Consider the following 13,992-nt stretch of genomic DNA (forward strand, 5'->3'; position numbering starts at 1 on the left):
AGGGATGAATGCAGACAAAAACAATTAACTTTATTGGTTGATATACTTTGTCTTAAATAAAGTCTATGTACATGCATTATGTATTGGCATTCCATTGTTCATTTTTTAATGTTGTTTCATACATTTTGCATTCACTGCTACAGCGATCTGATATATGCTTGTTCTCACTTCCATCAAGGAGCAGGTCTATTGCATGGGTGGGTTACAACGAGGGATGAGAGCGGAGAGCTTTTAAAAATAAAATAACGCCCTGTCAAAACTGTCCCCTCACTGATTCATCTTCTTAACTCAACCTGTGTTTTATGAAAGGTTCAAATATTACACCTTCATTAGACTTTATATAGCTTTCAGCTCTTAGCGGTGAGGCAAAAAGCACAGACAGACCAACGGATAATGTCACCGTCTGATTTTGGCTCTGCAAACCGTGCACACTTGGACGACCTGTGTGGCTTCCTCCAATTTGCTCTTTACAGCAGCCAGGAGAAGGTTTAACTTCAAAGCAGAAGGTCAGAGCACACAAACGCAGTCACTGTGGACTGCGGTCCCTGGGAACGCGAGTCCCGGCAGCTGGCTGAGCTCTGGCAGGGTGGTGGGGATGGCTGGGACACGATCCGTGCTCTGCCAGCTCAGAGACGAGGCCGGCGGGTCAGCGCAGCGCTCGGAAGGGGAAGAGGCCTCTGGAATGGCGAAGGCAACAGCTGGGGACATTTTACCGGGGTCAGGTCTGCCTCAACACCCCAGCGATGGGGATAACGTTAGGGTGAGACTGGAACTTGAGACACTGGCCAAGAAAAATCGTAACAAGAGAAAATTTCCTCGTTTGCCTGTAAAGACTTCAAGGGCTGAAAGCTAGCATTAACACCTGGCCAAAACCCAGCAGCAGTAATTGCAACCAGTTATGTCATTCTGTTTTATTTCAATTGGACAAGTCTCTTCATGTTATATCTGCTTATAAGATCTAGAGAAAGGCTACTGGTGGAACACCCTGCCTCGAACCCTTCTCCTTCCCCAGCAAGTGCCTGCATGTGGGTCAATGGGATGAAGCTCCTATCTACAACTTTGTGTTCTATTCTGGCTGTATAAAAACAGGTTATCTCTAGGACGTTGAAGGATTGCTTCTCATAAACATCTACATAACGTTTTCTCTCATCTTCAGATGTACACTCACCCACGTACCATCAGTTACTCTGCATTTAAATGGAAGCTGAAGCTAGCTCTAAAAAAAAAAAAAAACCTAGGTCAAATTTCCATTTCAAAGCCAGCAAACAAAATTTTGGGACCTGAAAAGCAAATGCAGGTAGCTGCACACAACCAATATTACCTTCCAAAGAATGGAGGCCTTTTTCCTTGGCAGTCTCATACACGCTGCTGAAATCATCTCCAAGGTTTGGATCTGCATTAGCTGCGAGCAGGATCTTCACCACACTGTTACAAATTAGAAGAAAAATAAGGTAGAGGTAGAACATGAGTGATTAAAGTCCTTCAGAGACTGAGAAGGGAGGCAGTGCTCAGAAAGCTCTCCTCAAACATTCCCAGCCAGTGCAGGAAAGTTAAACCAACAACCATCATTGAACATTTCAACAAATACAACCACACCAGCACATTCTGAAACCCATTAGATGTGGGAGGCGCCGGAGGCAGGGGTGACACCGCAGGGAAACACAGCCCTCCCAAAAAGACCTGCACAGAACAGGCTCTTAGCATGAGTCATATTCCCAGTCCGCCATGGGAATCAGTTACATCCCCGTAACGTTGTCAGTCTGCAGCATTCACTCGAGCGGTCCCTTTACATCGACGCAGCTAACGAAAGCCACCCTGGGAAAGGCATCTCTTGCAACCGCATCAGCTAAGAGAGACAGCTAGTCTTTCTTTGCCACCTTCTGCCCTCACAAGATGAAGCACTGACCTCAGCGTTTCAAAAATAAATTTCAACTGCATTAATTAGATGGGGTTCTGGAAGAAAACCATTTGACTGCTGCATGAAGCTCAGGCAAATCCCATCTCTGAGAACCAGATAATTCATATGATCTCACCACCAGAGATGGCCTGATCATCTGCAACCAGCCCAGCAGCTGCCAGGACTTCTGAAAGATTTAATCCCTGAATTTGTAGAGAACTTTCCCACTATTTTGTATCATAGCTGCAGGGCCCACCGGAGAGGCAGGTCCTCCTAGGGCTGACCAGCACGGCAACACAGGCAGGACAACCCATACGCCAACTCTCCGATGCGTTGGGAGCCAGGCTTTCAGTCTCCAGAGCTGCAGCGTTATCAACACGCTGCAGCAGGACAGATCAGCAGGAGGCACACAGGCCAGGCAGTTTTGGTGTGGAAGTCCTCCATCTCTGCTTCCGAACTCAAACAATCATCAGGCAAAAATTAGATTTCTCACCACCTCCAAAAGCAGCTTGAAGCCAGTTAATTCTTAATTTTTTTCCAGGGTTCAAGCTTTCCATGACAACTAGACAGTAACTCGTTAGTTAGCATTCATCACTGGTGACATGGCTCACGGGCTGACAGCGACGTGCACCGCAGACTGACTGACACGTATCTGCAGGCTGTGTCTTGTCAAGTCACATTTAGAATTTAACTTAAGCTCCTCTCCCATTTACCCCATAAATGCATTAGCGGAATAAAAGGTGGTTATTTTATTCTTTGAATACGGTACAACAGAGGCTAACTCCTTACTGGCACTGGTACGCTCTTCACCACGTACGAAGTCACTTCTGGTGAGCAAAGCACCAGGCTGGAAGCCAGGAGATCCTCCCGCCATCTCCCGTGTGAGCGTACAGAGTTCATTTAGATCTGTATTTCAACAATGCCCTTAGTTCTAAAATAGTTAGGTTGAGATGCGCTGGATCTTATTCGTCAAACAGCAACCACCAACTATGATCTTTCACAATTTCAATGTAGTCAGGAGCACGTTACGCCCAAGATTTTCTCGAATGGTTTGAGTTGCACACCCGTGATCAAATTAGATATCTGACAGGTTAGGACTGGCACTAAGGAGCGGGGATCATCTCACCTACCTCCAGACATCAGCAATGGGAGACATGAAGCCCTAAGAAGCCTCCCATCACAGATGTGCTCACTCTCTACCACTCAAATCACTCCAACTAGCCTGAATTTTCTTTCAGTTTATTCAGCAGTCTTGGTCTTGGTGCAAGGGTTGGCACGTGAGATCATCTACTATCTTCATCATAGTTCCAGTGAGATAGAACCTTCCTGTCTCATCCTCAGTCCTTTCAGAACACACAATTTGCTGCCAGGGAAAAGACGCTGATACAAATTTCCCCCTCCATGATCAGAAAAGCCGTGGCTACACTGCCCTGCTACACTGCTCCTAAAGGCCACATCAATGAGGACATCTTATGTAGGAGTGCCTCCTCTCCAGCTTCACGACAAGCCTGTAGGTCCTTCTGGACCACCTTAGGAGCATCAGTAAGGCACGGGGCACAAAACCTATCCTAAAAGTCCTTTAGCACCTCTTTTCAGAGGTCCTTTAGCACCTCTCTTCAGGGCTTTTCAGCATGCCTAGCTCCAGACTCACCTCTACTTCACAACTCTAACGTGTTGCCTCATCTACCCTGCTCCCGTGAGACCCCACCTGCAGTACCACGTTCAGCTGGGGGGCCCCAACATCAGAAGGACATGGAGCTGTTGGAGCGGCTCCAGAGGAGGGCCACGAAGATGATCAGAGGGCTGGAGCACCTCTCCTATGAAGACAGGCTGAGAGAGTTGGGGTTGTTCAGCCTGGAGAAGGAAGGCTCTGGGGAGACATTACAGCAGCCTTCCAGTACCTGAAGGGGCCTACAAGAAAGCTGGAGAGGGACTTTTTACAAAGGCATGTAGCAATAGAACAAGCGGTGATGGTTTTAAGCTGAAAGAGGGGAAATTTAGATTAGATATTAGGAAGAAATTCTTCACCATGAGGGTGGTGAGGCACTGGAACAGGTTGCCCAGAGAAGCTGTGGATGCCCCAACCCTGGAAGTGTTCAAGGTCAGGTTGGACGGGGCTTTGAGCAACCTGGTCTAGTGGAAGGTGTCCCTGTGCATGGCAGGGGGTTGGAACTAGATGATCTTTAAGGTCCCTTCCAACCCAAACCATTCTGTGATTCTATGATTCTATAAAGGGACACTGCATGACATTTACCACTGACCTCTATGGCCGCAGCAAATGGAAAGCAAGAGAGAGGTCTGGCCGCACTAAAGCCACGTGAGCCCAAGTGCGTATCCGTGGCTGTCCAGAACAGCTACCGTCAAAGCCCACCAGCCCAGGCTCTTCCACCTCTGGTCATGAGGTAGGTCATTAGGTAGGAGGCCTATCAATCCTACTTTTGGTGCCTGGCTGGCAGTGCCAGGAGGGAGGTGTGCCATCTGTCCAGGTCTATGAAACAGAAGTAAAGGTGCTACAGCCAGGCTTTCTACTTGGGAAAGCTCTAGCACAGGTCACTGATGTGTGCAAAGTTCTTCTGGAAGACCCACTGCTGGATTCCTCCGGAGACATCCTGCATCTCCAGTACTTGGTGCTACTGTGTGCAGCCCAATCAGCAAGAGAACTGCATCAGAGATCTTGAAGAGGCAGTCCCTATGGAAAGCAGGAGGTACGGGATGGAAGATGGTGGGGCAGGCACTGCCCTGTTGCCCTATGGGATCTGTGTTGATGACCTCCACGCTCCTAGAGATGGACACCTAGCTACTGAACAGAAGCCATCAGTAATGCAACGTGCCTCATTTAAGCTTTCGATTATCCTGCCCCAGCAGCTGACTTACCATCATTCTTGCATCAGGGCTTCCAGCGTCCACACCAGAAAGGCGGGCCTTTCTGATCATTCAAGTCCTTAGAAGTACAGGTTCTGATACAGTCAACCCACCCTTCTTGGACCCCGTCCTCATGGCTGTCAACACCAAAGAGATCCCTCTACTCCAGTTTTAGCTGACAGGCTATGATATATTTTAAGGTCCGTGCATCCTCCTCATTTTAAGAGAAACAATCCCAAGTCCCAGTGTAGGACTTTAACCCACAACCTTGCAGCCCCGGGGTGAGCTATGGGTACTGAACGAGCCATATGGTAACACACAGTGACTTGTAATTTCCTTGGTAACCCCATCCATCTTCCTTTCCTGTTCTTAGTGACTACGTTGAAACGAATGCTCTTCCTGGGCACTTCATCAGGTATCACCTTCACCTGCTCTCAGTGACTCCCAGGAAGCCCTTTCCTCTTCACTCATTGCACACACCTATGGCGTTGCTCTCTCGGCAATGACCCTTCAGGGGAAGTTTAGCAGAGGACCACAAATGCTAGATGTGAGGTGGTCTGAGGTGATGATGTCAGAACTGCTCTGCTCTCCATTAACGACCCCCTACACCATTTCTCCCCAGCGATAAGAAACATTTCCTTAGCTCTTAAGATAGCTGGGAGGCTCAAGTTTAATACGCACGGATATCATCTCTTACTGGCAAAATCTGGTGTTCCAAAAGCCTGGCCCCGTTTCAGGCTGCGATCCAGCTCTGTACACAGGAAGGACTCACTGGTCTAATAACAACGCGTTGCACATTCAGCCTCCCTCTCCAATCATCTTTCAATCTCACCTCCTGTTTTTGGGACGTGCCGTCCCCTCCAGGCACTTCTGCACCAGCCAGACGTTCCTGGAACCACAAATATTGATTGTACCTATCCAATTTGCAGGTAATGGGACATTCAAGCAAATTAGCCTTTAGGAAAGGTAAAGGCGCCATCAAAATACAGAGTAACTGCGCTCATCAGCGTAAAGCGTGTGAACATCATTGGAATAAGCAAGGGACTTGCAAAATCGGATGACAGTCACAAAGCACGGTCTAGCAATGCAGTCCCTGGGTAAAAATCTCAGGTTTCCCAGGGGGAAGAGGTGTAACTGCTTCCCAATTCACAAGGCAGTTGCGGGGATCAATTAAGGTGCTAGAGAAGGCAGAAAGCATCTTTCTCTTCTGCACCAGCTCAGCTAATAGTTATTAATAAAGGAGTGGGGTTTAAATGGATGATTCTCTGGCCCATATACCTCCTGTTTTCTTGCTCTCGCTGCCAGGTGTTGGGGCAGAACAAGACTCCACGCCAGACACCCAGAGGGAGAGGGACACCGACGGCCGGCTGAGCTGGTCTGGGGAGGCAGGCTTCCCTCCATAACTCACCTGTGCTCAACAGCCTCAACAAGCTGAGTTTTAATTTGCTGATCAAGTTTTCATTAGATTAGAGGCAGAGCCTATTCATCAGCATGAATATAAATCCAAATTGACCCTGGTGATGACTCAGAGGGCAATGCTTAGCTGAAGTTCGCCGGGCAGTTCAATCGATTGGAGAAAGTGCTTTCTGCTTTTAATGGCTGGACCAACATATTGTTAAATAAATAAATATATAGATACAATACAGGGGGTGGGGAAATCAATGATGAGATGGCTGGACGTGACTGGGGCTGCGTCAGGAGAGACGCTGTGCCTGGACCAACGCGCCGGCAGCTGGGGTTGGTGAACCAAGAAGTCCAGTGATCCCCATGACCGTGAGTTATCAGCACAATGCAAAAGCCTTGACGTGTTTTGATATGCGGCTGCCCCGAGCTCTGGCAGAAGCCACAGGTCCTGCCTGGACACAAAGGAGATCTCTTGTGTGGCTATATCTTAACTCTCTGTAAAACTCAGCAGGGGCAGGAGGGCTGGGGGGGGATGCTGTTTACACTCCAGCCGCTGTTCTCTCGGTTTTTTCTCAGATAAGGTCTACAAGTGGACGTGAGCCCTCCCAGCAATATGTTTATGCCCACCTGTGGCACAGAAAACAGGGCAGCTGCGGCATTCCCTCACTCCGTGGCGGTTTATTACTGACCCGGATGAAAATGATCCTCCTCCCCCAAAAAAGGGATAAAAAGGGATTATGGAATCCGAAAAGAAAAAAAAAATCTGGAAGGGTAAGGATTGTTATATTGTTCACAACAGTTTTCTCTTGAGAGTGTGACTCAGGTGAATCATGCTTCAGAGAGATGGCCAAGGTACAGCAGCGCTGCTGCATGCCCCCAGCCATCAGCGAAGGAGCGTTAAAAGAAGTCTCAGTGGTAAGAAAATGTGCACAGAGGCAGTTTCTGTGGTTTGGAGCGGTGCAGTGACCTGCTAAGCTGACGATATCTCGTTGTGCCTGACCTGCAGGACACGGGATGCAGTTCATCCCTGGGAAGAGGGGAGCTCGTTCACAGAGTTCTCAGATGGGGACGCTGCCGAGGCAGTAGAGGAGAAGCGTGGGGGACAGTTGCCATTGGCCTGTCCTCAGGTGGGCAAGTACAATGCAGGAATGGCCAAGTGGACACCACCCCTCAAAGACACCCAGAAGGGGAGCAGCTGAAAGACAACGCCCCAGTTTGTAGGATCAAACCCTCAAAATGCGCTGTCATCGCAGCTGAAAACCGTGTTCGACTCCTCAGCTCTTTGACAGGCAACACTACGGGCCATACGTGCTTCCAAAGATATTTTGGAATCCAGATATTTCTCCAGCGCTGCTGCAGACAGCTCTGAATGAGTTGCCTGAAGTGAAAGGAGGGAAAAAAAATCACACGGAACAGATGTATGTACCTAATATAGGTAATAAGACTGCACCAGTTAATCATGTCATTGCCTATAGACAGAAAATAGCTCCAGATAGGTCACCCTTCACTATAAGTCTTAGAACTTACCAACTAGAATATTACTATGCATGATGTACTGTTATTACCAATATAAAACATCTATACAGCACCTTCAACGCACAAAGTCTAGGTACGCGTGGAAGAGGCACAAGTCCCAGCTATCTACACCGAGGCAGAGAGCGAGCCGCTTCCCGACTCCTCTCCTTAAGGAGGGCTGGAATAGGGCAGGGTGCAGGAGGAGGAGGGCGGCAAGCGAAGGGACAGGACCATGCTGGGCCGAGCACTGCCGGTTCTGGTTCCACATGAGAGCCTCTGACCCACAGCTCTTTCCATCTACACAGAAAGACAGAGGAGGAAAAGGAGAGCCAAGGCACGGGGAGGAGTCACTTGTCGTTGGTCCTTCCCAGCAGGAAGGTGTTGAGAAGCAAAGGTGAGGAAAGGCAAAGAGATCCAGACCTGAAGATGGAGGGAGAAAGAGAAAGGGTGTGCAAGAAGGCAAAGACGCAAAAAGAAAATGGAGGCGAGGAGATGATGTTGGGAACGGCTGAGAGGATCAGCGGCTAAAGCCCCTGATGAAACTAGAGTAGGTATGCCTGGGAAGTGAGCTGGATGGACAAGCAGGACTCATCTACAAGCACGTGGAAGGAATGGTTCACCAGCACAGAGCATGAAGGCTGTCCCCTCCTGCTCTAAGAGAACGTGAAGCAGTCTGCACAGAAGAACGCTCATGGGCGAGGGGAGACGGGGACGAGCTTCCAAGAGAAAGCAGCTGTTCAAATAAAGAAACGTTCTTTAGGTGGAGCTGTACTCTTGTCCTTCCTCCCGCCTTCCCCGCACTCACTGAGGGTATCTCGCTGAGATCCACGCACAGCTGCCCACGGCATTCGGGGTGAGAACGAAGCGCTCCTTTATGTGTAAAACAAGACGGGTGTGTGAAAAAAGGGGGGAGGAAGATGGGCGGAAGTACTGTGGCTATGTATTAGTAAAGAGGAAAAAGGGAAGCTGGAAAGAAGAGGGTTGACTGTTAAACCCGAGAAGACACGCACAAACTTACTGAAAGCGAGCAGCCACGTGCCCGTCACTCTCACCCACATCCCCCTCCCCAGAGCCGCACGTGCCTCTGTCCCAGCAAACAGAGACCTCGCTGCGACACGGAGACCCAGCTGCAGCCGAGCCATTTTCTCTTCATCTTCTCTCTCCACCTGCAAAATGTGGGTACCGCTGCTGCTGAGAAAGCCATCACCGAACCTTGCAGAGGCCCGAACCGCTCCGAGAAGGTCATCCCTCTGCGTACAGCCGGCTGCTCCTCCCCACCGCCTGAGCTCTGCATATAACTTTGGACGCCCTAAAATCATGCTCTGACCCCCTCCCTCCCCGCTGGACTGGTGCACAGGGGTTGCGTCGATGGTAAAGAACGGAGGCAGAACCAGGTGTCAGTGTTTTGTAACTACCAAAACCCATCCCACTGGGACTCAAGAGTTTCCATGCTGCTTTGTGCCTTAGTTTCCCCTTCCACAAAATCAGTTCTCCGCCTCATAAGGGGCTGAGAGGATGACTCAGTATTTCACTGTCGTTTTATTTCTGCTGAAACAATGAAAAACAGAGTAGATGTATGCAGAAAAGATCACTATGCTACAAATGCATAGGCACAGCCTGCTAAGCCCTAACTGCTTTGGTTTTTAATTTATGATAGCTTTGTTATTTATTTTAATAAAGGCGCAAAACCCACAAAGCGCTCAGTAAGCATTTAATTAAAGCTTAATTACTATAAATACGTTAAATGTGCAGAGCTAGCAGGTGCAGCCAAGGGAAAGAAGCCCCTAGCAGTGTTTTTCACATGGATTATAAATCCTCCCTTTTAAAACTGATGTCCTTCCAGGAGAATTAAGAAGCCACTTTAAAGCAGGTCCTGAAATCCAGAAGAGCAAAAGGATTTCACAAAGACTAAAAATAAAACAGACTAGGAATCACTCCAACTGAAAAACGTAACTGAAAAGTAAGGTGGAACGTGTATGTGCATACGCGCACACCCACTCGCCTGCGTTACTCTTCGTGCCTTAACAGAAACGCACAGTTATGACACAGCATTGCAGACTAAAGTGACAGTTTTATGTTGTTATCCTTGGAATAAAACTAGCATCACTGCCCCATCAGCTCTGTTACAGCTATGGTGAATTCCCCCAGCAATGGGAATTACAGTATAAAAGCTTCCTTTGCTCATGTAAATGTGGTCGCAGCTGATCTGTCTTTAGCCCACAACCCGGTTACAACCTGTATTATCACAGAGCCGAGGAATTTGGACCTGGACTCCCTCTCACATAAAAAACGAACCATAAATGAATCTATCCACACTTCAGGAAGGGTCTGAAACAAGGTAATAAGCTAGATAAAAGAATAAAAAAAAGGGTCACGATTATTTCAGCAATTTTTTGTATCATCTACATTACCTTAACGAAGTGTTTTTTAAAACACAAACACCAAAATTAGACACCAGACTGAAGTATTTGGCCACGTCCCTTTACTTTTATAGCTATCACCGCAGCAATGTTTGGGAGCTTATCGTGCTGGCAGCATGTGCTGGGGCCCTGGGTATTTGTAGCGCAAGAAAGAGCCCCAGCTGCATGCAAAGACAGACACAGAGTATAAGGGACACTCGGAAAAAAGAAATAACTCCTGCAAGCCGCTGAGCAGACACCAGAGCAGATCCCGGGTGTCCCAGTAGCCCAGTCCCTGGAGCTGCTGGAAGTGCCAGTGCCTCTCCCAGTTCACAGGGTGCTATGAGGCTAAATCCACCCGGATTAGGAGCCTTTGGGAGCCCATGAGAAAGGCTCTGCTTCAGTGTGACATGAAGCCCTGACCCCACTCCTTCCCACCTACGCACCAGTCTCCCCTTTGAAACCTGTCAGCGGGAATGTACCAGAACACTTCTTAATGCCTCGCCATGTTTTGGACACAGGACATTTTCAAGAGGAAGAAAATGATCATTGTTTTGTTGTAAAAAGAAAAGACAGACCCCAAACTTCCCTGCCGGTACAGGGGATTTCATCTTGTAGCTGATGGCAACTGACAGAAATCATTAATGCAGTGCCTCCGAAACGAAATTAAACATATGCTGTCTAATTGGAAGAGTGAGGGCTGTGAAAATTGGGAAACATTGCAAAGCTAAAGGACAGGTCACAGAAATCTCCAGCAGCACAGCCCAGACTTGAAAAAAATAGTTCTACTCTGAGAAATGACTTTGGAAAGACAGCAATTTGGGGCTGAAGGCTTACTTTTTCTCAGCGGTTCTAAGCTGAAGACATTCATTCCAGCTACCACCGTCACAGCCCCCTAAAGCCAGGCTGGGTAACTTGTGCAGGTATCAACAACCTTAAAAAAAGAAGTGGTCATGGAGCAGGTGGGTTAAACAAAATCAAATGACCTTGTTCTTCTTGCAGGCTAACAATACGTGCAGACCCTTGCTCAGCTGGCTGCATCGTGACCGTCTCTGAGGCGCTCGTTACCTCTCGTCCGATGTGCAAGCCGGAGAAAGACCCGGCTCACCTCTCCCGGAGGCTGTTTGACTGATGGCCTAAGAACCAAAAGTCATAACAACTTATAATCCACCAGATCAGTTGCTGTGGCTGGATAAACCAATTTTAGATCACTGCTCTTTACAGAGGGAGCACACTCTAAAAATACCATAATCCTGCATCCTACCACAAAGCAGACTAAGTCGTATTTAGCCGAGTTCCTACTCAATGCATGTAAAAGGATTGCAAGAGACCCAGAAAACCAGCGGGCACTCTGCGTTTGGAAGGGAAAAGCTAATAAACATTTAAAGTTCTGCAGGCAAACCCGTGCCACTGAGTCAAAGCCATCAGCTCCCCAGGCTCTGCCTTCTCCACTTCCACAGCCGACGGCACACGCAACTCCCGCTTCTGCCGGCTTCGGGTTAAAAAAGTCACCCTGTGGACTATGTCCACGAGCAAATGATTTGTAGGGAATTTCAAATGCTTGGTGTGTCACGTTCCAGCTCAACACATTTCCCAGCCAGCAGCGAGACCCCACTGTGGACATTACAGAGCTAGAAACGGTACGGAGAGCCAAAAACATGTCTGGCGTAACCCCAGCGGTATCGACAGCGTTGTTACACCCGGAGTAAGTCTGGCTTGCACTTATGTTTGCCTCCACAAAGTATCTAATTACTCTTCCACTATATTGTTGGAGACAAGTCCCACCAAGCTTCAGATATTCAAGGACTTCTTAATTTTCAATTAAAGACAGTATTCATCCAAAATGTGGGAAAAATAAACACCGTTTGCCCAACACAACCAAAAGCTTTTTGAGTTTTTTTTTGCCAGGTACCCAAATAAGACACTCCGCCGTTACGGCTCCGTAACAAGGGACCAGCCTGGGTGCTGAACGCCTTTTACAGCCTAGATGTTTTCATTAGCATTTCTACCTGCTTTTAGGCCTGGTTTTAGGTAATTATTGTACCGTGAACAGCCTTTCTCCCTGTCTCCTCTTAGCCTTTGCAGCTCGGGAAGCCCTGTTCTGGTCCACCAGTCACTTGGAATGGTCAACAGTCGTCACACTCCATTGCTGACCATTGTCCACTGGCAAAGGTGGGAGGCTCCAAAGCCCGTCCCTCTGCGGACGGGCAAACAACGGGGCCCGTTGCTGCTCGGACATCAAAGTTAAACAAACAGTCCCAAGCCCCCGCCTCTGTGCCCGTCTTAAGGAGCTCCCCGAGGAGGTCACGACTTTCAGCTTGTCATAGCACACATCAAAGTTTGCACCACACACGAACTCGGCACATGGATTGGAATCGTGTCGCCCGAGAGCGGATATTCAGCCTTTGTGCACTGCTTTAATCTTGTGTTTTCCCAAGTAATTAGGCTTTTTTGCTTATGAACTTGTGACTAAGTAAAGCATCCCTGAGAGGTTGTAACATCAAAGCTCATTCTCCCGTCTGTCCCACGTTTTCCAAAATTGGATTTCTTTTTCTCTTTTTTCCTTAAATAAAAAACTAATTGAATTTAGTTGTAGACTGAATATATTTAAGAGTGTCTTTAAAAGGTTACAAGAAGCCACGGCGATCATCATGGGAACTAAGGAGGGAGGGCACAGCATTCAGCCTTTTTGCTTCATAAAGGCCTAGCGTGAAAGACCCAGCAATGGCCCCACAAGCTAGGAGGGACGCGGCAGCTCTTACGGGGGCTGTTTCGGAGGGTGGGGTGTTAGACTACCTACCACAATGACATCCCAAGGTTACGGACTCATCAGAGGCCAAAATCTGCTGCCAATTCAGCAGTCACCTCTCTGGGATCGCACAGCAGCCTACCTCGGTCTGTCACGCAACGTACCGAGCAAAGGAAGAGTGAAAAGCTCCCTCGGGTTTAGCTGGACAACACATCCCAAACCAGCCCAAACCTTTTGGAAACCCTCTGTGGAGCTCAGTATGACTTTTCCAAAAGGCAGGGCAGCTGTGAAGTGACCTACCCACTACCTGATGGTGAATGCCGAGACAAACATACCTGGAGTTTCTGCTGATAGCTGCCACCATGAGAGCAGTCCAGCCAAGCTTGTGCCTCGCGTTCACGTCTGTGCCTTCCAGCAACAACCTGGACAGAAAAGAGACACGTTCAGGAAGAAGACGCAGAGAAAACATCCCGAGCAGGCTGGAGCTAACGACGGAAAGCGGAATATTTTACTCCGCAGGCACCCGCTCCAGCGCAGCCTAGAAGACCCAACATGACAAGTTGATTCAATCCAGTTTCTCGTCGGCTCCCAAGCTGAAACGAACTGGTAGGTGATAACAAGCACAGTCCTTTCAAATGGTGCAATGCCAACCGTCTTCTTGTCTTTATTTTTGATTTCTTTCTTCTATTCAGTCTAATACCCGAAGAACCAACCAGCAGCATGATGGAGAGCAAAGCTGATTAACCTACAGTCTGATGACAGGTTTGGATCTTCATGCTGCAGTGCAACCATTAGGGTTTCAGAAAAAGCCCAGCACATCTCCAAAGCCCAAGTCATCAGGAGATACTCTGCAGTTTTCTTGCACAACATGAGAACAAACGAGACAAACCCAAGAAATATGAGGCATCAAACTACCCTTGGTGCTTTTTCTGCAATATTTTCTCAGCCTTTGCACTGTTTCCCTCATCCCTCACGTCACCTTTTAGCAACTTTGTTCCTACGTGGCTTCTGCTGGCTTTTCCTTCTATAGTCTTCAGACTCCAAAGTACCAGCAGGTTTCTCTACCCTTTCTGCATCCTCTGATCCTGCAGCAGCAACACTATTACTCTTAGCGCCAGATTCCAAGCAGTACCCTTAGAACAGTGAGATTTCATAGAGACAAACTT

At 48.3% G+C, this 13,992-nt stretch overlaps 1 protein-coding gene across 1 annotated transcript in view; it reads right to left on the reverse strand.

Annotated features, from left to right (window-relative positions):
* The window catches only part of CLPB (ClpB family mitochondrial disaggregase), an 86,478-nt gene that overhangs the window by 55,263 nt on the left and 17,223 nt on the right, over nucleotides 1–13,992 (reverse strand). Inside the window, exons 4-5 of the mRNA XM_059827626.1 lie at nucleotides 13,162–13,248; nucleotides 1,322–1,425 (exon numbers count right to left, since the gene is read on the reverse strand). Of these exons, the coding sequence (XP_059683609.1) occupies nucleotides 1,322–1,425; nucleotides 13,162–13,248 (191 nt within the window). The remainder of the gene's footprint in view (nucleotides 1–1,321; nucleotides 1,426–13,161; nucleotides 13,249–13,992) is intronic.

This window comes from Gavia stellata, chromosome 1 (assembly GCF_030936135.1).
Source record: "Gavia stellata isolate bGavSte3 chromosome 1, bGavSte3.hap2, whole genome shotgun sequence".
In the NCBI taxonomy this organism is placed as follows: Eukaryota; Metazoa; Chordata; class Aves; order Gaviiformes; family Gaviidae; genus Gavia; species Gavia stellata.